Source organism: Thalassophryne amazonica, chromosome 9 (genome assembly GCF_902500255.1).
Source record: "Thalassophryne amazonica chromosome 9, fThaAma1.1, whole genome shotgun sequence".
Lineage (NCBI taxonomy): Eukaryota > Metazoa > Chordata > Actinopteri > Batrachoidiformes > Batrachoididae > Thalassophryne > Thalassophryne amazonica.
In genome coordinates, this window is record NC_047111.1 from 78,530,780 (window position 1) to 78,556,396 (window position 25,617).

The 25,617-nt window shown below is 41.0% G+C and overlaps 1 protein-coding gene across 1 annotated transcript in view; it reads right to left on the reverse strand.

Annotated features, from left to right (window-relative positions):
- Positions 1–24,719, reverse strand: part of si:ch211-114c12.2 (uncharacterized protein LOC336578 homolog) — a 36,420-nt gene extending 11,701 nt beyond the window's left edge. The window contains exons 1-6 of the mRNA XM_034178486.1: positions 24,634–24,719; positions 20,874–20,932; positions 5,833–6,501; positions 4,851–5,495; positions 1,930–2,051; positions 1,699–1,804 (exon numbers count right to left, since the gene is read on the reverse strand). Of these exons, the coding sequence (XP_034034377.1) occupies positions 1,699–1,804; positions 1,930–2,051; positions 4,851–5,495; positions 5,833–6,501; positions 20,874–20,914 (1,583 nt within the window). The 5' untranslated portion in view covers positions 20,915–20,932; positions 24,634–24,719. The remainder of the gene's footprint in view (positions 1–1,698; positions 1,805–1,929; positions 2,052–4,850; positions 5,496–5,832; positions 6,502–20,873; positions 20,933–24,633) is intronic.
- Positions 24,720–25,617: the final 898 nt, after the last annotated feature.

Below are 25,617 nucleotides of genomic sequence, written 5' to 3' on the forward strand. Positions count from 1 at the left end.
TAAACACCCGCAAAAACCCAAATATGCTCATATTCTGGTTTTTAAAAACCCGAATAAGACCCCTAGGTTACTCCTTTTCTAACCCAAATATCAGGTCATATAAATGCGCATCAGGATATCCCCATAGAAAGGAACATTATTTTGTGTTCTGCACATGTCCTATCCGCAAGGAATCTTGGTCTTTTGAGTACGACAACTACTTGTATGCGTCGCGTGCAGCCCACCAGACACCACAGAAGCAGAGATAAACAGCGCATTGTGTTCTGCGTACTTATCAGGCGGGCCGGTCACGGCACCGGCATCACCGCGATTGCTCTGCCTCCGATGCACTTACTGAGTCTGCGGGCTGCAGTGGGCCACTCACACCGCCCCCCCACCCCCCTCTGCTGTGCGGAGCTGCGCCAAATCTGGCAACAGGTCCAGAGACTACACTCGCTGTTTTGATGCGGAGGCAGCCCACAGGAGAGAAAAATGAGAAAATGTTAATGCCTGTTTGAGAAAAGTGTGTAGTGAGGGATTTTACACGAAGCAGGATTTGCACAAACGCCAGACCAAATCAAGCACCGGTGGAAGACGTGCATCGCTGTTTAGATGGGGACATTCCAAATGATACCAATGACCATGTATACAGGAGTAACTGTCTGTTTAAGCATGTAAACGGGTTATTCCTAATGATTCAGAAACCAGAATACTGACCTTAACCCGAATATTAACGGCATGTAAACATAGTCAGTGACTCCATGTTTAAAACTAGAGCACTGCACTGCTAGAGCGCAAAGCTCTGCCAGTACTAGTTTCCAACCCCACAAAATCTTATGGGAAAAAAAAAAATTCAAGGCCAAAGTCCTGTTAGAAGTGGCTTTTCATAAGCTAAATTAGAAGTGATCAAATCTCAGGAGTATGTATTTAGTTTTTTGTGCCGTTGTCAGGTTTTGTTTTTTTTCCAACTTTTTAGTTTCCAAATTCTTTTTCAGGTAATTTTCACTGAACATTTTGTTATCTCTGCTGTTAATTTGTCATTGATTTTTGGCACTTGGTTTCGGAGTGACAACTGAAAGACAAACAGGCATAAAATTGGAACAAACATACAATTCTGGTGGTGTAGGTAAATCCATAGCAGAAAAATGAGTGATTGAGGCACTTTTGATTGAGATTCAATGCAAAATGTACACTTAATGGTCTTTTCAATATTAAATTCAAACGTGCACAAAATCCACAATCCGGATCAGACTTTGTCAGGTGACAGTGAGTGCCAGTCTGCACCTCACATTCAAATATGAGTGAGACTTGGGCACGATTGATGAAGACGTAATGTAAAATATACATTAACTGGGGGTTTCAATGGCCACAAAATCTATTTGGATCAGATCCAGATCAAACTTTGCCAGTCAATAAAGAACACCATCCTACATAACACTCTCAAATATTAAAGAAATTTTATCTTTTTTGCCATTATAAATTTTTGAAAATTCAGTGAATATTAAAAATAGGGATTTTTCCTGACTTTGACCTTGAAAATTTAATCAGTTCTTGCCTATCAGTATATGAATCTTCAGTCAAACGTTCAATATTAAATTATAAAAAATTGTGGACTCCAGGCTGTTCACAAACAACAATCGGGCGAAAAACATAACCTCCAACATCACTGACTTAGCATTTCTATGTAAATAACAGCATATGAAATTCTAGGCAACATACCTAAATATCCTCTTATCCAAAAAGCTTCTTTTACGGTCGTCAAATGATGGTCTGGACTCAGTCCTTGACAGTCTATTTGGTGGTACATTTGCACCAGAATTGTGGTCTTAAAAAAAAAAAAGACAGGGAGAGAATAACCCTTGTAGCTGATACTTCAGTAGAAACACATACAGTAGCACTCTTAAAAATGTTTTCTTCTGGACTATCTTCGTTACAGGAGAACCACCATACCAGTCTTTGACTTGGAGCTGCGACCCTTCAGTGGGGAACTGTCCTTGGAGGTGGAGCTTGGCCCTGCTTGCCAATGGGACACGACGACAAGGTCACTCAGATGTTTCTCTATGGGAGAAGATCTGAGGAGAGACCAGTAGAGGCGAAGTTAAAGACATCCACATTCCTGTCCACACTGCAGATACATCAGTACATCAAAACCTAAAGTACAGCCAAGATGCATGTAACAACTGTGTCAAGTGCTTATCATTTAGTTAAAACATGGGGGGGAAAAAAGAGAAAAAGAAAAAGAAACAGTGAAAAATGATTAACTTTTCATGGTTTAAAGGGTTACGTCAGTAATCTAAGCAAATAATGAACACCAGTTTTGCAGGCAAGCAATTATAAAGGCAGGTATCACATTTGGGTACTTACAAACACCACTGAATCTCCATGCTTCTTTATCCTATTTTTGTACCCTTTATCAATCCGAGTTCTCCACAATAACTCAATGACTGTTAGGGGCATATCATGAAGATGACTTTAAGATATCTGTCTAGATCACCAGTCTTCTATCTCCACTCTTTAGGGAGCACAGCAGTGAAGTCTTGCTATCAGTGTCGAACAGATCTCCATTAAGGGTATTCTTCCAGGACAGCAGTGGCATTTCCCATCATTCCCACTGGTCCTAGCTTTTAGATGTTCATCACAGCCGATAGTAAACTTTGGATGCATTTATAGTTCTGAAGTACATCTTTGAATGTTCACACCGATGGTGAAATCAGGTTATTGGCATCTCCTCAGCTGAGCCGTGAGCCTAAAAGATGAACCAGCAGGGGGGTACGCCGATGACACAGCCATGTTTGGCTGAGACTTTGCTGAGCTTTTACACTGTTCACAAGTGATGCTTCAATTCCATTACTGTTCCTACAAGTTCTGAACCTGGTTGTGGGCGATATTTGGGAGACTGCTGGAAGTGACAGACGGATTAGTTGAGAAATCAAAACATGCATCAAGATAGCACTGATCAGGGCTGTATTTTCCTCTTCATGGAGTAGATTTGAATGACAGGTGGATGAAGCACAGAGTATCCTTTGAGAGAACCGCTGGCTTGTCACGTTAGTTGACTTTGCAGGGTGACTGTGGGCGTGTAAGCATGCGAGAAACTTCACGGCATGGAGTATGGGTTCCAGATAGCAACTTCATCTGATTGCACACATGCACACTAATGGACAATCCTAATGTGTGGGTCCTGTCAGAATTCATTCAGATTTCAAAGAATTCAAGAGGTGGTATACAAGGACTGGATAAACCAGTTTGAGCTTTCTTCAATTCCAAAGCAGCATCAAATTTAAGACACTTGCAGTCTCACATTTCCCATTTAACATCTGTTAAATCATCCATCCCAATGAATCCAGTTTAGTCCATGTGTCAGTTTTGTCCCACTCTGCAGATGGTCTTCATGTGCCCAATTATACACCTCCAAGATTCACTGCTAATCACTTTCAGGATATTTAAACTTATGAGGGCCATTTCGCTGCAAACATCATCAACATAAATAAACTGTAAGAAGCCATCTTTGTCATGCTGAAGTCTCAGATCCTAATCCAACAAGAAAGCTGATGTGACAGTCAGTAGATTATTTCATTAATTTTAAGTACTGGCTCTTCCAGAGTCAGGTGGTGTACATTTAATTATGTTGGAACTGCAGGATTGGCCTCTTGTCTTCCTTGCGATGGTTGCAGCAAGGCTGAAAAGCCCAAGCTTGGGGTAAATTTGAATCCACACAAGTGAAAGGCAAAGTGTCTTCTGACTGCTGCACTTGAACACAAAGCAGCACTGTACACGTTGTTCCACAGTTCAGAGGGATAAGACTTAGCTTCAATGCCAACAGGCCAATCATAATCTAATTTTCTTGAATTTAACTGAAATTGTAAACTTCCACTTGCATGCCACATGGCGCAGATCAGGTTGATCACATCTGCATCCACATAGGTATTTTCCAAATAAATGGATATACTTTGATTATTTCAAAACATTCCAATGTTCTCTCAATGTTCTTATCAGAGGCAAGAAATCTTTAACATTTAGCAACATGTCATTTTAATTTTAAAATTAAGTTCAATAACTCAACCAGTCAGAGTCGTGTTTACTGTAATAAATGGAAATGACTCAATTTTATCACCTAAGGATAATGTTCTTCATTTGGTCCTCTTCACTTTTACACATTTTGTCATACCCGTCGATGCGCAATGTCACCATTCTTCAGTGTTGACACTAATCAGCTCCACAGCAAATTGCTGATTTTTCCATGCTCAAGCCTGCTATATGCATTGCCAACTCCTGTTAGACAGTGCTGTGGGCAGTTCGTTAACTGCTGACAATCCAATATTGCTGATCCATGTGTTGGTGGGACAGCACTGAAATTTCAAAAGACTAAATTGTGATTGATTCCCATCACTTCTGTCATGTTGTATCCATATGCATGTGTTCAACAGCATGCAGCTTCTGCTGGCTGGTGCTCAACATCGATGAGAAATGCATCTTCACAAAAATGTATGGCAGCACATTTTTCTATCATAACAGACTGACAAATGCGGGAGTCCATCATGGTCGGAGATCATCTTATTCTGACTCACTCCTTATTAAGTGCACCAATTTGACTGGTTGGATTTAATGATGCATAATTAAGTTGTGCACAAACTTAGGACCTTTTCTTCATCTCACTTCTTATGATGGTATTTTGAAATACAGGCAGCACGCAGACAGAGGGTGGCATTTGAACACATTTGGAGCCTTTCAGCAACTCAACCAATGCTGCACATTTAGCCCATCAAGATATCTCCACTTTCCATTGATGGTGCCCACTTCATACAGAAAGTGTTTCTCCTAATCATCATCATCAAGCCCCTGCGAACACTGTTAGAAGGAAAATACCGTACCTGTGAGTGCTCAAGGACCGGCGAGACTCCACCTGTTCTTTGCGAGAACCAGAGGTTCTTGAAGACTTGCTTGTACTGCCTTCTAGTCTAGATGGAGACTGATGTTTTTCTCTTCTTGGTTCCAACTTTCTCAGAGGGGCTGCATTTGTCTGGAATCGTTTCTTCCTGATGGCAAGGACAGAGCTGATGCTTTCCTGTGAAGCAGACTCACCTAACTGAGGCTTGAGTTTAACAGTTGGAGGTATTCTCAACCTCATCAGAGACGCTGTTCTTATTTGTTTGCTCTTCATTAAGATGCTTTTCTCCCTGAGGGACAAAGGTTTACCACCAAATGTCCTGGGGACTTTGAGGACCTGAGGCCTCTCTGTCCTGGGATGTTTTGGGGGACCATAATCCACTGCAGAATCTGTGGAAGGCAGACTGATGTCTGACACCCTCCTTTTGCGAGGTCCTGGATCATGCCTCTCCGGGGGGCTCTTATGGAAGGATGATGATGATGATGATGATGGGCCTCCTTTCCATGAGGGTGCTCTAAAAGATGGAGGATGAGAATGGGCATCTTGTGTCTTCTCTCTACTGTGTGATCTGCTGCCCTGCCTGTCCACTCCACCACGCTGACGTCTGGAATCTTGATCAGATGACCACCTGCACATCCATCAAACAATAGAGAAATTATTACAGGGGTAGATCCCTTGACATGTTAAGAGGGAAGCGGAACTTAACTTTATCTTAACGTTGCCACTTCATAATGCCATATCAAAAAAATGTGGAAGAAAATTTTAAGAGAATGTAACACCCTTTTCAATTGCAGGTGAAACCACACCTACATACAACCCTCTTAAAAACCCTCTATTAAAGAGTTGGGGCATAGCAGAGGTTATCATTATAACCCCCATGACTGGGAGGACTTTGCCAGCTTCAGGCATCCTCATTATTTGTTTTGTTTTTTTACCCAGCTTCGATGGCTACTTCACTCCTGTACCTCTCTGGACATGAGCCTCTCCCGTGCAGCTCCCTGGGGTTCCTCTGAGACCCAGAAGTCCCATGTTCTTCTTTGTGAAGGTGAGAAAATGCTCCAGACTCATTCCAACGCTTTCCATCACGGTCTGAGGGTTCATACGGCCTCATTCTGGGACCGTAATTCCCACGAGAATCGCGGCCCTGCTGCTGTGGATAGGGAAATGCAGACTGCCTTCTAGGGCCTCTGAAAGAACCCCGATATGGCATTGTAGAACTTGGCCTCCTGTCATCTGGGTGGCTGCGGAAATGCCTTGGTGAGGGTGACCTGTGACCTGATGGGGGTCCGTGGAAAGGTGGGCCCCTTTGACCTGGGGGCCCCCTTGCAGGAATGCGGAAGGATGACTGATGCTGGGCATGGGGGGATCGTGTTGGCCTAGATGAGGGAGGCCTCCTCTGGCTGTGGTGTGGTACCATTTTTGGAGGGTATGGCTGGAATCCTGAATCCTGATTGTGGGACCTCCAGTGATTGAATCGTGGCTCCCTTTGCTCTGCCATTAGTGGGACTCTTCTGGCAACTGGGGGTCGACCTCGTCCTCTAGAGTCTTTCCAGTGGAAGGGAGCTTTACCCGAATAGCCCTGGGATGCTCGACGACCTTCATGAGATCCGCTTCCGTGACCATCTTCGTAGGGTCTTAAGGTAAACAGAAAATTGCTCAGTTTTATTACTCATGAAGCCATTTTTTAATAATACGATGAAATTATCATCATAATGTAACTAGAGCTGCACAATACTGGGGTGTGTATATATACGAGGTCTGTGAGAAAAGTATCCGACCTTTTTATTTTATGCAAAAAATATATGGATTTAATTCATATGTTTTTACGTCAGCCAAGCTTGAACCTTCGTGCGCATGTGTGAGTTTTTTCACGCCTGTCGGTTGTGTCATTCGCCTGTGGGCAGGCTTTCAGTGAGCACTGGTCCACCCCTCTCGTGGTTTTTACATTGCGAGGATATGGCGGAATGATTTGGGCTTTGTTCCATCAGAATTTTTTCAGAAACTGTTAGAGACAGGCAGCTGGAAACCATTCGGAAAATTCACATGGCTTTCGGTGAAAATTTTATGGGCTTCACAGAGATTAAGGAGTGTTACTACCGCTTTAAGGACGGCCCACAATGGCGCACAGCGTGCCGCGGTCCGAGCCGCGATTGACAGGCTGAAATAACCATTTAATTTCTAAACGGATGGCTGTATGGATCCGGGACCATCATGTGCAATTTCTCTGGTTATCACAAGAGCTGGACATCAGCCATTTTCCGGCAGATTTCACTTTTAACAAGAGATTTTGTCATGGAAAGCCGTGCGGAGGCTTCGCGCGTCACGACCGATTCGCTGATGGAGCGAGACAAAGAACACCTCCGTTTTGGAGTGTTAGAGGACAAGTTTGGACATGCCCAGCTCTCCACAATTTCTCTTATACTCACTCGACTGGTAAGCCACTGAAAGCCAAGATAGGCATGTCCCAACTTGTCCTCTGACACTCCAAAACGGAGGTGTTCTTTGTCTCGCTCCATCAGCGGCTCCGTCATGACGCGCGAAGATTCCGCGCGGCTTTCCATGACAAAATCTCTTGTTAAAAGTGGAATCTGCCGGAAAATGGCTGATGTCCAGCTCTTGTAATAACCACAGAAAATGCACAAAATGGTCCTGGATCCATACAGCCATCCGTTTAGAAATGAAATGGTCGTTTCAGCCTGTCGATCGCGGCTCGGAGCGCGGTGCGCAGTGCACCATTGCGGGCCGTCCTTAAAGCGGTAGTAACACTCCTTAATCTCTGTGAAGCCCATAAAATTTTCACCGAAAGTCATGTGAATTTTCCGAATGGTTTCCAGCTGCCTGTCTCTAACAGTTTCTGAAAAAAATCTGATGGAACAAAGCCCAAATCATTCCGCCATTTCCTCGCAATGAAAAAACAACGAGAGGGGTGGACCAGTGCTCACTTTGTCTCTTTCTCTGTTGCTTGCCTCTACTGGTGGTTGGCTCTCACTGCGGTATTGTATCACTTCCTGTTCCGGACCACAGCAGTGTTTTGCTGTATCTGTTAGCTGTTTAATCTGCGCAGTTAGATTGATCTAGTTACCTAGATAACGATTTGTTTCACAGTATTATCTTCACGTGCCTTAACTAAAGCACTCCCTCTGCTGAATCACCTAAATTATTTACACGTTATTCACTTTGCGTGTTTTTAGGAATCCGCTAGCTTAGCGCAGCTACTAGCTCTTAGCCGGTTTAGCATGGCGGCTTCTCCTGTCTCTCCCGCACTTTTCTGCTCTGGGTGTGAAATGTTTAGTTATTCCTCGGCCTCCTTTAGCAGTAATGGTACTTGTAATAAGTGTAGCTTATTCGTAGCTTTGGAGGCCAGGCTGGGTGAATTGGAGACTCGGCTCCGCACCGTGGAAAATTCTACAGCTAGCCAGGCCCCTGTAGTCAGTGCGGACCAAGGTAGCTTAGCCGCCGTTAGTTTCCCTCTGGCAGATCCCGAGCAGCCGGGAAAGCAGGCCGACTGGGTGACTGTGAGGAAGAAGCGTAGCCCTAAACAGAAGCCCCGTGTACACCGCCAACCCGTTCACATTTCTAATCGTTTTTCCCCACTCGGCGAGGATCAAACTCTGGTTATTGGCGACTCTGTTTTGAGAAATGTGAAGTTAGCGACACCAGCAACCATAGTCAATTGTCTTCGGGGGGCCAGAGCAGGCGACATTGAAGGAAATTTGAAACTGCTGGCTAAGGCTAAGCGTAAATTTGGTAAGATTGTAATTCACGTCGGCAGTAATGACACCCGGTTACGCCAATCGGAGGTCACTAAAATTAACATTGAATCGTGTGTAACTTTGCAAAAACAATGTCGGACTCTGTAGTTTTCTCTGGGCCCCTCCCCAATCAGACCGGGAGTGACATGTTTAGCCGCATGGTCTCCTTGAATTGCTGGCTGTCTGAGTGGTGTCCAAAAAATGAGGTGGGCTTCATAGATAATTGGCAAAGCTTCTGGGGAAAACCTGGTCTTGTTAGGAGAGACGGCATCCATCCCACTTTGGATGGAGCAGCTCTCATTTCTAGAAATCTGGCCAATTTTCTTAAATCCTCCAAACCGTGACTATCCAGGGTTGGGACCAGGAAGCAGAGTTGTAGTCTTACACACCTCTCTGCAGCTTCTCTCCCCCTGCCATCCCCTCATTACCCCATCCCTGTAGAGACGGTGCCTGCTCCCAGACTACCAATAACCAGCAAAAATCTATTTAAGCATAAAAATTCAAAAAGAAAAAATAATACAGCACCTTCAACTGCACCACAGACTAAAACAGTTAAATGTGGTCTATTAAACATTAGGTCTCTCTCTTCTAAGTCCCTGTTAGTAAATGATATAATAATTGATCAACATATTGATTTATTCTGCCTTACAGAAACCTGGTTACAGCAGGATGAATATGTTAGTTTAAATGAGTCAACACCCCCGAGTCACACTAACTGCCAGAACGCTCGTAGCACGGGCCGAGGCGGAGGATTAGCAGCAATCTTCCATTCCAGCTTATTAATTAATCAAAAACCCAGACAGAGCTTTAATTCATTTGAAAGCTTGACTCTTAGTCTTGTCCATCCAAATTGGAAGTCCCAAAAACCAGTTTTATTTGTTGTTATCTATCGTCCTCCTGGTCGTTACTGTGAGTTTCTCTGTGAATTTTCAGAACTTTTGTCTGACTTAGTGCTTAGCTCAGATAAGATAATTATAGTGGGCGATTTTAACATCCACACAGATGCTGAGAATGACAGCCTCAACACTGCATCTAATCTATTATTAGACTCAGTTGGCTTTGCTCAAAATGTAAATGAGTCCACCCACCACTTAAATCATATCTTAGATCTTGTTCTGACTTATGGTATGGAAATTGAAGACTTAACAGTATTCCCTGAAAACTCCCTCCTGTCTGATCATTTCTTAATAACATTTACATTTACTCTGATGGACTACCCAGCAGTGGGGATTAAGTTTCATTACACTAGAAGTCTTTCAGAAAGCGCTGTAACTAGGTTTAAGGATATGTTTCCTTCTTTATGTTCCCTAATGCCATATACCAACACAGTGCAGAGTAGCTACCTAAACTCTGTAAGTGAGATAGAGTATCTCGTCAATAGTTTTACATCCTCACTGAAGACAACTTTGGATGCTGTAGCTCCTCTGAAAAAGAGAGCTTTAAATCAGAAGTGCCTGACTCCGTGGTATAACTCTCAAACTCGCAGCTTAAAGCAGATAACCCGTAAGTTGGAGAGGAAATGGCGTCTCACTAATTTAGAAGATCTTCACTTAGCCTGGAAAAAGAGTCTGTTGCTCTATAAAAAAAGCCCTCCGTAAAGCTAGGACATCTTACTACTCATCACTAATTGAAGAAAATAAGAACAACCCCACGTTTCTTTTCAGCACTGTAGCCAGGCTGACAAAGAGTCAGAGCTCTATTGAGCCGAGTATTCCTTTAACTTTAACTAGTAATGACTTCATGACTTTCTTTGCTAATAAAATTTTAACTATTAGAGAAAAAATTACTCATAACCATCCCAAAGACATTATTAGACCCCATTCCTACCAGGCTGCTCAAGGAAGCCCTACCATTATTTAATGCTTCGATCTTAAATATGATCAATCTATCTTTATTAGTTGGCTATGTACCACAGGCTTTTAAGGTGGCAGTAATTAAACCATTACTTAAAAAGCCATCACTTGACCCAGCTATCTTAGCTAATTATAGGCCAATCTCCAACCTTCCTTTTCTCTCAAAAATTCTTGAAAGGGTAGTTGTAAAACAGCTAACTGATCATCTGCAGAGGAATGGTCTATTTGAAGAGTTTCAGTCAGGTTTTAGAATTCATCATAGTACAGAAACAGCATTAGTGAAGGTTACAAATGATCTTCTTATGGCCTCAGACAGTGGACTCATCTCTGTGCTTGTTCTGTTAGACCTCAGTGCTGCTTTTGATACTGTTGACCATAAAATTTTATTACAGAGATTAAAGCATGCCATAGGTATTAAAGGCACTGCGCTGCGGTGGTTTGAATCATATTTATCTACTAGATCACAATTTGTTCATGTAAATGGGGAATCTTCTTCACAGACTAAGGTTAATTATGGAGTTCCACAAGGTTCTGTGCTAGGACCAATTTTATTCACTTTATACATGCTTCCCTTAGGCAGTATTATTAGACGGCATTGCTTAAATTTTCATTGTTACGCAGATGATACCCAGCTTTATCTATCCATGAAGCCAGAGGACACACACCAATTAGCTAAACTGCAGGATTGTCTTACAGACATAAGGACATGGATGACCTCTAATTTCCTGCTTTTAAACTCAGATAAAACTGAAGTTATTGTACTTGGCCGCACAAATCTTAGAAACATAGTGTCTAACCAGATCCTTACTCTGGATGGCATTACCCTGACCTCTAGTAATACTGTGAGAAATCTTGGAGTCATTTTTGATCAGGATATGTCATTCAAAGCGCATATTAAACAAATATGTAAGACTGCTTTTTTGCATTTACGCAATATCTCTAAAATTAGAAAGGTCTTGTCTCAGAGTGATGCTGAAAAACTAATTCATGCATTTATTTCCTCTAGGCTGGACTATTGTAATTCATTGTTATCAGGTTGTCCTAAAAGTTCCCTGAAAAGCCTTCAGTTAATACAAAATGCTGCAGCTAGAGTACTGACGGGGACTAGAAGGAGAGAGCATATCTCACCCATATTGGCCTCTCTTCATTGGCTTCCTGTTAATTCTAGAATAGAATTTAAAATTCTTCTTCTTACTTATAAGGTTTTGAATAATCAGGTCCCATCTTATCTTAGGGACCTCGTAGTACCATATCACCCCAATAGAGCGCTTCGCTCTCAGACTGCAGGCTTACTTGTAGTTCCTAGGGTTTGTAAGAGTAGAATGGGAGGTAGAGCCTTCAGCTTTCAGGCTCCTCTCCTGTGGAACCAGCTCCCAATTCGGATCAGGGAGACAGACACCCTCTCTACTTTTAAGATTAGGCTTAAAACTTTCCTTTTTGCTAAAGCTTATAGTTAGGGCTGGATCAGGTGACCCTGAACCATCCCTTAGTTATGCTGCTATAGACAGATTGCTGGGGGGGTTCCCATAATGCACTGAGTGTTTCTTTCTCTTTTTGCTCTGTATGCACCACTCTGCATTTAATCATTAGTGATTGATCTCTGCTCCCCTCCACAGCATGTCTTTTTCCTGGTTCTCTCCCTCAGCCCCAACCAGTCCCAGCAGAAGACTGCCCCTCCCTGAGCCTGGTTCTGCTGGAGGTTTCTTCCTGTTAAAAGGGAGTTTTTCCTTCCCACTGTCGCCAAGTGCTTGCTCACAGGGGGTCGTTTTGACCATTGGGGTTTTTACGTAATTATTGTATGGCCTTGCCTTACAATATAAAGCGCCTTGGGGCAATTGTTTGTTGTGATTTGGCGCTATATAAATAAAATTGATTGATTGAAAGCCTGCCCACAGGCGAATGACGCAACCGACAGGCGTGAAAAAAACTCACGCATGCGCACGAAGGTTCAAGCTTGGCTGATGTAAAAACATATGAATCAAATCCATATATTTTTTGCATAAAATAAAAAAGGTTGGATACTTTTCTCACAGCCCTCATATATATATACACACATATATATACATATATACACACACACACATACACACACCACAAAGACAAGATATTTAATGTTCAAACTGATAAACTATTGTTTTTGTGCAAATATTTGCTCATTTAGAAATGGATGCCTGCAACACGTTTCAAAAAAGCTGGGACAGTGGTATGTTTACTACTGTGTTACATCACCTTTCCTTCTAACAACACTCAATAAGCGTTTGGGAACTGAGGACACTAATTGTTTAAGCTTTGTAGGTGGAATTCTTTCCCATTCATGCTTGATGTACTACTTCAGTTGTTCAACAGTCCGGGGTCTCCGTTGTTGTATTTTGCGCTTCATAATGTGCCACATATTTTCAGTGGGCGACAGATCTGGACTGCAGGCAGGCCAGTCTAGTATTCTATCTAAATTCCTTGCAATTAAACATTGAAAACATTGTTCTTAAACTGTTGGACTATTTTTTCCAGAGTTGTACACAAAGTGGTGATCCTTGCCCCATCTGTGCTTGTGAACAGCTGAGCCTTTTGGGGATGCACCTTTTATACCCAATCATGACACTCACCTGTTTCGAATTAACCTGTTCACCTGTGGAATGTTCCGAACAGGTGTTCTTTGAGCATTCATCAACTTTTTCAGTCTTTTGTTGCCCCTGTCCCAGCTTTTTTGAAATGTGTTGCAGGCATCCATTTCAAAATGAGCAAATAGTTGCACAAAAACAAAAAGTCTATCAGGTTGAACATTAAATATATTGGCTTTATGGTGTATGTATTCAATTGAATATATGTTAAAGAGGATTAGCAAATCATTGTATTGTTTTTATTTACATTTCACACAACGTCCCAACTTCATTGGAATTCAGGTTGTACATAACTGGTATTCATTGTGCTCATGTGTGCTAAATATCATTGACGCACAGCAGAGGGAAACAGTTTTCCTACAACCTGTCATTGCTTTCCTTTTATGAAGTGCTTCCCTTGTGTTTTCTGCTGCGCATCATTTATTTTTAGCATGTGTAAGCACCATGAGTACCAGTTATGTGTACACACACACACACACACACACACACACACACACACACACACACACACACACACACACAGTAAAACTCACCAAAACCGTCACTGTATAAACCGTATACTCGCAGGCATCAGACAAAAACAAAAGTCCCAATGCTTTTTTATGGTTGTCCATGTAATAAACAGTGCATATACCAGATTTTGTATAACAGATTTTCGCTCACATCGGAAAAAAATATCCCGTCCCATCGCAATGTATTCTCATTAAAAACCCCTTGCATGTACTGGACAGAGCAGTCTGGACATGCCCAGTCGTAACAGAGGTACGAAGTAAAGTTCAACACTGACACTTGCCGATTTGGGCAAAGTGAGCACCGTATTTCCTTGATTAAAAGCCTGTGCATTTATTTTTTTCAAGCCGTGCTCAGACCTGACAGCTAAATGAGGTGGGCCATAATTCAAGGCCTGCGATTATTAACAAAATGCTGCTTGCTGTCTGCACTGCAATATGGTGTTAAGTTTCACACATATCCCGGGGTGTGACAAACCAAACCACTTTAGATCAGAGCCCTCTGTGTGGCCGCGAACCCTCCACACTCCCTGACATGCACCTGCTAAATAACAGAGACCGCAATGGCTGTGATTTGTCATTTTTATGGTTTCACTCCTTCCGCTCCCCTCATATTTTAGTAGGTTGTGCAGTGCGCCTGCTGATTACATTTTGATCATGGATCAATTACGTTTGCCATAAAAGTCTGCAAACATGACCAACTTTACAGCACAAAGTAAAAAAAGATGCTCAGATGACCTGTAACTCATGGAGGGAAATTGTACATACCATTTGGTTTGGAGGTTGATGACTGCATAAAGAAGTGGAACTCGTTGAGGAATTAATTACTCCAGAAAAAGCCACTGTTCCTGCAGCAAATTGCATAAAGACGCGACGAAGAACTTTAATGTCATTGCATGACCACGAAGTTACGGAGCTGGAGAAACATAAATCAGGCTTTAGGATTTTAAGGTACCACTCCACAGCGGAATTAAGAAAAGAGTGATCAAGCGTTTAATCAAAAAATATGTACGCCAAATTGGTGTTGGGGATTCCCTGTAGATCGTTCAGCACCTCCTGACTAACTAATCTGTTACATACATATAGCAGACTTTCTCCGCTTTATACATATAGTGGATTTCAATTATAATGGACAAAATTCGCTGGTTCACCTAAATCCATTATATGCAAGTTTTACTGTGGGCGTGTGTATATATTTAGAAAGATAGCTGTGACAAAAATACAGAAATTTTCACCAAATAACATTAACAACTGCATTAGGAAAGGGGGGGGGGCATTTAATTTGGGTTTTTTTGTGCATGCAAGTAGACATTTATTGTGGCGTCAGCTCAGCGGCAAAACCAGACTTGCGTAAAAAATGCGTTCAAGCGCATTATATTATTTCACATGCGTAAATATTAACTGTACACGCGCAAAATATCGCTGTTTGTGCAAGGAAACTGCTCCTCGAGTGAGGGAAAAGGTAACTTATGGCACTATGGGGGTTGGGTTTTGGCATTATGGGGGAGGGAACCACGTTGGTACTGGCTCTGCTGCGATTGGTCGTCTCTGGAGAGCAAGGTTTGATTGACAGCCCTCCTCTCTGATGCAGAAGTCAGTTGATTCACAACAGTGTTACGTGATTATCGCCTCGTTTCTGCTTAAAACATTACTCCAGTCATCTATCTCAGCGTCAGATCTCAAATTTCTGTACAACAATCATTTCCACATAAATTCAGCATTATTTAACCCTCTGGAGTCGACTGACACGCCACCGCGTAAAAAGTCACAGACGCAGCACACAATCCGTTCCACTCTGAATGTCTGTTTAATGCGTGGAATTCAACCTCCATACCACTTTTTAAATTTTGTTAATAGGCCAAGTATAACTTGGATTATGATTGATTATTTATGTGAATTTTTGGGGGGATAACATTCTCATATTCGCTGCACGTTGTACAGACACCTGCAGCAAAAACAACTCATTTCCTCATTCAGCTGCAGGAGCGAGAGGGGTGGAAAGAAAAAAAAGACTCCCTCAGCTGCAGCAGGAGAAAGGGGTGTTACCACTGGTGGAAAACTCAGGAGCCAACCGATCATAATCACCAACTCCACGTGGGTTTGATGACAACCCATAGACCTCACGTGTGTGTGGGTGTGTACATTTTACGAACGCAACTTTTCTTCCGTGTCTCTCTGTCTGCAACAGCAAACAAGTAAATAAATAAATAAATAATACTGTAATAATAATTTTCTTTATTACTGGTGTAAAATATATTACCTAATAAACAATGATCCCCAATCCATGTAATTTGCTTGCTGAGAAGAAAATTGTGGTTTCGCGTGAGGCGAAAAGCAGACGGCAATCAGTTTTGAAAGTTGCATGGTATTTGCCATGCTTGGAGTTTTTTAGTGTGTGTGGTGTAGTTATTTTATTTATTTAGTAGGTCAAGTCTTTTTTTTTTTTTCTTTTTTCTGCATGAAGACGAATGAAGCGCAGAGCGCATCATTAGACTCTGAACCAGAGCATGATCAGTCTGATGATGAAGTGGACTTTATTGTTCTGGTCTGGACGAACGAGAGCAGATGGATTCACCGATCTGTGCGCACAGATTTGCACAGTGGATTGGAGTGCGTGCTCCTCATTCTAGTTTTGTCCAGGACTCTGTGTTAAAGAACTCTGCTCCAGCACTGACTCCTGGAACACAGAGCAGGCTCCAGGTGAGAACACAGGAGTTCAGGTAGAGACCCCCCCGCCGACATCTATTTTTTTGTTTGTTTTGTTTTTTTGGCCACTAAGTCAGGAGAGTCTGTACCAACACCAAAAAAAAAGGCTACAAAAACAAGGAATTAGGGGAAAATTCACATGGACATTGAGGTAGAATAGCTACAAATTTTTGGGTTTCTGATGTGCATTGGACAGTAACTGTGCTTCTGAGTGGCACAAATATAATTTGTGTGACATCTTATTGCTTGTAAATAGCCACAAAAAAATACCTGAAGCATTTCCTGCATTTTAATGTGAATTGATGTACATAAAACTTTATAGTTAAGTTATATATATATATATATATATATATATATATATATATATATATATATATATATATATATGTTTTTTTTTTTAATGTATCATTTATATTTGCATTCTAAGTTATAAAAATGGTTCGTTAAACACATTTATGGTTTTCACAGTAAAAGATTTGAATTTTAGGTTTTGGGGTGAATTTATGGTTACTGTTTTAATGCAGTATGTCAGAATGAAAGAAAAACTGTCAAGTCACACAGATGTGGTTGTGCTGAAAAAAAAAATGACACCAAACAAGGCCAGGTAAACAGTTTTTTAAAGGTACATTATGAAGGTAAAACCAAAAGTAGTCATGAATGCCAAAAACTAGCCAAGACTCCAGAGGGTTAATAATAAATTACAGAAAGTGCTCAAAATCACCTGAGATTAATGAAACCCGACACATCTGAGTCTGACTCCACACCCAAACCGATCAAAAGGAATAATGTGATTATTAACTATCAGATGGCAAAGGAAAACCTCTTAAATCACATGCAAACCATTACGCCACCACCTCCCTAAAGAAAACAACAGTGTCTCTTTTTATTTTTTCAAGTAAGCAGCTTACAATTATCTCACTAATTCACCCAAAAGAGATTATATTCTTAAAGATTTTGAAAAGGAGGAAATACAAAAGGTTAGATGTAAATATTTAACATTTTCCAGTCTCACCAAAGACAAAAGAACTCCAATTTAAAGTTATTAACAAGAATTATCCAAATAAGAGTTTTTAAAACAGACTCCTAATGGATGTAGGCAACTGTGGCTTTTGGAAGACTGGAACTGAAGACCTGCTGGACCATCTTTTCTTTTTGTGTGAAACAGTGCAAAGCTTTTGGTTTGACCTTCAACAATAGACTGTCTCTAAAGGAATTTGGATCAATGATTTAACCATTATAGACATAAAATATGGAATATTAATTGTAATGACTTTGGTATTAATAATAGGATTTTAGTAAGCAAACATTACATTCACAATTTTTTTTCAAGACAAAACCAAACATTACTCAATGGAGAAATGCGTTTAAACTTAATTATAAATCTCTATCATTTATTGAATCCAATAATGTTTTAAAACTAGTTTCTTTTATAGACAAATTTCATCTGTAAATGGTAGGTTGCCCTGTATTTTCTTTTCTTTTTTAAATTTGTAAATAATATACAATAAGCCCCTTATGTTCTTGTATTTTTATTTTCAAGTATGCAGCTATTTCAGGATTTTGAACAGGACCTGTTTTCTTTGTATTTGATTCATAAATAAAAAATTAGAGTACTTCGAGTCTTAAATATCAACTAAATGCAGCACACACAGCTGATACCAGCAAATCATTCAACGAAACACACTGCTGCGCGAGGCTTCGGCAGACTACATTAGGTGCAGAGTGTGGGAGAACTACTGATAGCTAAACAAAGGCAAGAGAAGCCTGCAAATGTGACAGCGAAATGGATTGCTACAGACTATAGGCCGATTAGTGTTGTGGAAGACGTCAGTCTGAAAGATATTCTGAGAATCCCAACAAATGACCGCATGTATGACATTCCCTCATGACACACCATAAAGGATAGGACTGCAAAAGCAACAACTTTACAACGTGCACCCGCTGTTCCTCTCACTGGAGACTACTGGACACCACTGGGTAATTTTACAGTATAATTTAGCATTTTTGTTTTCTTGGTGGTGGGACAAAACAGGTTGAGACACTAAGGGACTTCTTAAAAATGCCTTTAAAAAAAACTCAGAAGTAACTTCCATCATAAGGAATTAACGCATTCCAAGACGTCATCTTCCAAAACAAAGGTGTCATGTAGAGAACAGTTTTCATCTGTGATGATGAATCCTGGGAAGAGGTCAGATTAAAAGACTTTATTTAATCTGTGAGCTGGCTTCTAAAGTTTTAGCTTTCGTTGTTAGCCCCATGTCGTTGTCTCCATTTATTGTAGAAGCGATACAGCGCCACATATAGGCCTGGCGTATGTACTACAGCATTTTCACTGGATCTGTGAGAACGGAGACATTTCTTGGCACTGATTTGACGCCATAATTTATTCTTTAATTTCTTTGACTGGTTGGCCACAACTCACTGCACATCTTATGCTGAACATTTTCTAACATAGAAACTCAAGAATGGCACAAGGAATGTTTCCTTTGGTACAATCCAGATGCATCACAGAGCTGTATGTTCAATAAAACTGAAGAGCCTAAAAGTGACTTCTAACCTAACAGTAGACCTGTGGACCCTAGAATCCCTTTATTAAGAGAGTAGTGACATAACGAGTTGGGAAAAAAAAAAAAGAGTCATGTGGCTCAGGGTGCCATCTTGGGGCCAAAATAGTGTTTGTTGTTAATCTGTCTGCATGTAAATCCAGCTAGTTTGTTTCTAAAGTTTAGTTTTCTAAAGTTTGTTTTCTAAAGAGGTGTCATTTGATTTAAAACTGATTCGCTTTGAAGTTATTAATTCCGACCGGACTCTAACTCAGGAAGGAGGTACAAGGTTCCTCTTTTTAAATATAACTGATATAAACATTCATTTATTCCATTGTCAGTGAAGCTCATAAATCAGCTGAAAGCTCAGGGAAGATAGCATAAGGTTATGTATTGCGGAATTTGCACAAAGATGTTAATAATGTTGTGTATTTATATTTTAACTTTGATTTACTATGTTGTTGTTTTTGATGTATGGGTGCTATGTATCGGATGTGTTGTTGTGTAGCAGACCCCTCTGTCCAAGGCACATTTCTCCTTAAGGAGACAAATAAAGACACTTTGACTTTGACTCGGCAGAGAAAGGTGCAGCGTTTGGAGCTATGTGAACAGAACGGAGGACAATTCTCATTTCTTGCCCACAACAAGACATGAGTCCCAGTTAGTGACTTCAATCAGCACAAAAGTGACTCACAATTGACATTTTTAAATGGCTTTGGGAGGGGCTAAGAAGTAGACTTGATGCTTCTGAAAAGCAGGAAAGCAGAGAACCAACGAGCAGTGGGTCAGAGCACTGCTTCACTGGCTCAAGCTTCAAGAAGAGCCGTGCTGCAGAAGCGGTTGATTACAGACCCACTGCAGGGTCTGCAATCAACGTAGAGAAACGATCATTTTCCTGATAAACACCCTCAAAAACAGTGGCTGTTCTGAAGGACCAATAAGGGAATCATTAAGCAAAAAGGCTATATGTCCTTAGATCGAATCATTTAATGATTCTCGAAAAGAACCGGTTCTTGATACCCATCCCTACAGATCACTTGTCTTTTTTGCCTGCATACCGCGCATGGCACACATGAATGAACCCAGAGCCACACACTTAGCTGCTCGGGTATTTTGATGTGGCTGCAATTTAAGCTAAAATTAAAACACAATGCAGCCCGTTTTCTTTTTGAAGATGTACCAAAGTGGTGGAGATAAACAGTAGAGGTGTCTCCAGCTGTGGGTGGGGAAGCAGAATTTCTGCACTCGATTAATGATTGCAGCGCTCAAGTCAGTTCATACATAAGCACGATGGCAGCACAGTGGCTTAGTGCTTCGTACTGTTGCCACACAGCAAGAAGGTCATGGTTTGATTCCCACCTGTGGCCTTTCTCTGTGAAGTCTGTTTTCTGTAACCTTCTTATCCTGTGCACAGGCAACATTTTCTGTATACTAGTTTTGTAAATTGTTTTATAAATCGTGTCAGTACCATAACCCAAGCAGAGGGTCACCCCTTTGAGTCTGGTGTGCTTGAGGTTTCTTCCTCAAATCATCAGAGGGAATTTTTCCTTACCACTCTCGCCTGTGTGCTTGCTCTGGGGGTTGGTAAAGTTAGACCTTACTTGTATGAAGCACCTTGAGGCAACTTTGTTGTGATTTACCGCTACATAAATGAAAATAAATTGAAAGTTCGCATGTTTTCCCCGTGTATGCGTGGGTTTCCTCCAGGTGCTCTGGTTTCCTCCCACAGTTAAAGACATGCAGGGTTGGTGAACTGGAAACTTTATAATTGTCCAGGTCTCCCTTGCAAAAGAGGTCTCGATCACAATGGGACTAACTTGGTTAAATAAAGGATAAATATGTAACTTTTATTTCAATATTCAAACAAAAATACATAAAATACACGGCCAAGATTGCTAAATTCTTTGAGTTTTGGCTCTGTCAACCCACCCCAGCATACACAGCAACAGTTTAACTGTGCAAAAGTGTGTGTGTGGGGGGGACAAGCATTTGAATGTGGTACCTGGTTACGATGTATTACATTACCTGGACTTTAAGCGAGGTGGGCCAAAATGAGGTCGGACCATTTTTACAACTGAACAAACCTGTGGACATAAAGGGAAGTATGATTAGAGCAGGACAACAACATAGAGCATCACTGTGGTACAGTCACTTGCCCAGTTCCGGATCATTGCCGGTTCCGGATCACTGCTGAGGTATTTGCACGGCCGTTTCTCGTAATCAGCGCGAATAAGCTAATACTTGGTACCAATGGAAAGACTGATGTTTTGTCTAGAAACAACCACAAGCTCGACCAGATCCAGCCATCCTTGTGATCAGCAGAGGAATCAAAACATCTGGTGTCTGCAGTGTGCGCGCTGTTTCTGACTCACTCATTCCTGCAAGTTTGAAAGTAACGAACTCTAAAACGTAGCAAAGGTGAGTTAGCCATTCGGTGTTTTTGGTTCTGGAGTGGGAAAATACTTACTTGGGTAGAAAATGTCAGTGTGTTATGTCTTGCTGTTTTATTGCTGCACGCATTTATCTCCGACGTGAAAATTTGCCGGTTGTGGATCACTGAAGCAGCAGCCTCGTGTCAGTTCTTGTGAGCCATGTGTACTTTGAGGGTCATCTCAACATCACGAATGGGCATGAATGTGGGGGCTTTTACTTTTTAAATTCGGGAGAAATCTCACCTCCATACTTCATTTTTTACTTGTAAAAACGTATACAGTGCCTTTTGAAACTAAGTAAATTCTCATTTAATAAGTATAATTAATATAATTTTGTGTTCAAAACACATTCTCAGGCACAGTGTGTATCATTCTGCATTAGAAGGGCTCCAGCCAGATGCCAGGAATGCTCCCAAAGTGACAAAGAGTGTCGTGATCCAGAACTGGGCAAAGTGATCCATTTCCGGCAAATATTTGCACCACACATAATGTGGCTTCACACTTTAAGTAGAATGGCTACTACTTAAACCATTACTTAAAAAGCCATCACTTGACCCAGCTATCTTAGCTAATTATAGGCCAATCTCCAACCTTCCTTTTCTCTCAAAAATTCTTGAAAGGGTAGTTGTAAAGCAGCTAACTGATCATCTGCAGAGGAATGGTCTATTTGAAGAGTTTCAGTCAGGTTTTAGAATTCATCATAGTACAGAAACAGCATTAGTGAAGGTTACAAATGATCTTCTTATGGCCTCAGACAGTGGCCTCATCTCTGTGCTTGTCCTGTTAGACCTCAGTGCTGCTTTTGATACTGTTGACCATAAAATTTTATTACAGAGATTAGAGCATGCCATAGGTATTAAAGGCACTGCGCTGCGGTGGTTTGAATCATATTTATCTAATAGATTACAATTTGTTCATGTAAATGGGGAATCGTCTTCACAGACTAAGGTTAATTACAGAGTTCCACAAGGTTCTGTGCTAGAACCAATTTTATTCACTTTATACATGCTTCCCTTAGGCAGTATTATTAGAAAGCATTGCTTAAATTTTCATTGTTACGCAGATGATACCCAGCTTTATCTATCCATGAAGCCAGAGGACATACACCAATTAGTTAAACTGCAGGAATGTCTTACAGACATAAAGACATGGATGACCTCTAATTTCCTGCTTTTAAATTCAGATAAAACTGAAGTTATTGTACTTGGCCCCACAAATCTTAGAAACATGGTGTCTAACCAGATCCTTACTCTGGATGGCATTACCCTGACCTCTAGTAATACTGTGAGAAATCTTGGAGTCATTTTTGATCAGGATATGTCCTTCAATGCGCATATTAAGCAAATATGTAGGACTGCTTTTTTGCATTTGTGCAATATCTCTAAAATTAGAAAGGTCTTGTCTCAGAGTGATGCTGAAAAACTAATTCATGCATTTATTTCCTCTAGGCTGGACTATTGTAATTCATTATTATCAGGTTGTCCTAAAAGTTCCCTGAAAAGCCTTCAGTTAATTCAAAACGCTGCAGCTAGAGTACTGACGGGGACTAGAAGGAGAGAGCATATTTCACCCATATAGGCCTCTCTTCATTGGCTTCCTGTTAATTCTAGAATAGAATTTAAAATTCTTCTTCTTACTTATAAGGTTTTGAATAATCAGGTCCCATCTTATCTTAGGGACCTCATAGTACCATATCACCCCAATAGAGCGCTTCGCTCTCAGACTGCAGGCTTACTTGTAGTTCCTAGGGTTTTTAAGAGTAGAATGGGAGGCAGAGCCTTCAGCTTTCAGGCTCCTCTCCTGTGGAACCAGCTCCCAATTCGGATCAGGGAGACAGACACCCTCTCTACTTTTAAAATTAGACTTAAAACTTTCCTTTTTGCTAAAGCTTATAGTTAGGGCTGGATCAGGTGACCCTGACCCATCCCTTAGTTATGCTGCTATAGTCTTAGACTGCTGGGGGGTTCCCATGATGCACTGAGTGTTTCTCTTTTTGCTCTGTATGCACCACTCTGCATTTAATCATTAGTGATTGATCTCTGCTCTCTTCCACAGCATGTCTTTTGCCTGATTCTCTCCCCTCAGCCCCAACCAGTCCCAGCAGAAGACTGCCCCTCCCTGAGCCTGGTTCTGCTGGAGGTTTCTTCCTGTTAAAAGGGAGTTTTTCCTTCCCACTGTCGCCAAGTGCTTGCTCACAGGGGGTCGTTTTGACCATTGGGGTTTTCTGTAATTATTGTATGACTTTTGCCTTACAATATAAAGCGCCTTGGGGCAACTGTTTGTTGTGATTTGGCGCAATATAAATAAAATTGATTTGATTTGATGGCTACTCCATCCAGACGTTTTCAGCTAGATAACATCCAAATACCCAATAGAACAATACACAATTAAAGGAGATTCAGTTGCATTATGGCTCCGTATAGCGGGACTTTCAAAAAAGTGATCCGGAACTGGGTAACTGTTTGTACATCTCAAAAAACCCAACTAAAGACAAAAATGCATTCTGCACAATGTGAGTTTTGGTTTCTGTGTTTTAGAAAAAAAAACCCTAAACATAAAAAAAAAACAAGTGCAATGGGTAAAATTAAACAAGGTTTACCTTTGGCTCAGTTTCTGTTCATTTTCAGTCATGAACAATAAATGTTACACCCTAATTAAACTGCACAGAGTAAAAAAAAAAAAAAAAAAAAAAACTAAGGTGAGGCTATAAGTGCTGGCACTGGAACTAGTGAAGAAAAGCCGTGCCTGTTGTTCCAGGCTCCTGCTATTATGAAAGTCTATTTACTTTCACTGTGACGCAAGAAATACTAACTCAGATTAAGTTACGACTATTCAAAGACGATGTTATAAAACAAGTATAGACGATAGTATCCGCTTTAAAGATTAACAAAGCAAATCTTGAGTTCGATAGGTGTTACAGTGAGCATTGCAGTCTGTCCGGAATGATCCTTGAATCGGATTAAGGATGTGGTTCAGAACACACCGAGCGACGTCCATTTTAGGGTTTAGCTGGCAGGCTGACGCATTTTTCATTAAATTCTTCATACGTGAAAACCAGTAACAGCACTCGACTAAGTGACCTTTGTAGGCACACACGTAGATTAATCTGCAAGGCAGGCTATGAATTTAGTCTTTCAAATACACATGATCAGCTGAAGCTAATCATATTAGCTTGTCTTAGTTTAGCTGCGTTTGACCGGCCCGAGCTAGTTTGACACGCAACTCCACTCACCGAAAAGAAAACACACAATTACAATTTATATTTTCACTTTTACGACAAACTCCACTAAAATAAACACGAAAACCTTGACATTTATGACAAATAAGTGTGTACAATCGATCTTACTACATACCAAACACCAAATGACGAACAGCTCAAAGAAACGACATTCGCTGCGCTGCTCTTTTTCTTCGCCCACACAGCTCCCTGTCACAATTAAAGTTAAGCGCCATCTTGTGACTTGGAGTTGTGCAAACTACATTTCCACGTTGCATCACGTTTTGTAATAGAAATCAACAAGTAATTCAACACATTTATTTTAGAATTGTGAATTTTCCTATGATGATAAAAGGACTTGGTAAAGTTTGACGAAAAGCTAAGTACTTAACATGTCCAGCTGTGCTCAGACAAAGGGCCCTATCTTCAACCCAGAGTGAAAGCACACACAACATAACACGTCATTCCTGGCTTCCTGTAGGGATGTCAGGAGGATGATACTTCTGTGCCAAGTCGATGGCATTTTTCTGCAGTGTTGTAATACTGTAGGGAGAGAGAACACGATCCTTCCATAACTGTTGTTAAATACCAATGACAGAAAAACAGCTGCACGACTGTGAGAAGTGCCACTGCAACACCAACAGCTGCACTATGACACGTAATCATGGAAAGATTGACATTAAATGCTATGCTTTTGATGTGGATGACCAAGGGGTAACGACTGATTTGCAAAAATTGTTTGCAAATTGTCTGAATGGGCATGTCAGACCAAAGGACACCTCAACATTACCGTAGTGCCTATAAAACAATATTCCATATCTGTTTCAAGAACTAAAGGGGAAGATGTTTCAACAATGTCACTGATATTTCTTACATTAGTTGTGTTCAGGCTTGGGGAGTAACGGAATACATGTAACGGCGTTACGTAATTAGGATACAAAAAAAGGTAACTGTATTCCGCTACAGTTACAGAAAAAAAAGACGTATTCAGATTACAGGTATATTTATTAAAAAGGGGGATTAGTTCGCAGGATTACAGTTGTAATGCATTTTATGATATTATCTGTATATACGTAATATATTTTTTTCTTTTAAATGAAAACGTCCCTTCATGAAAAGC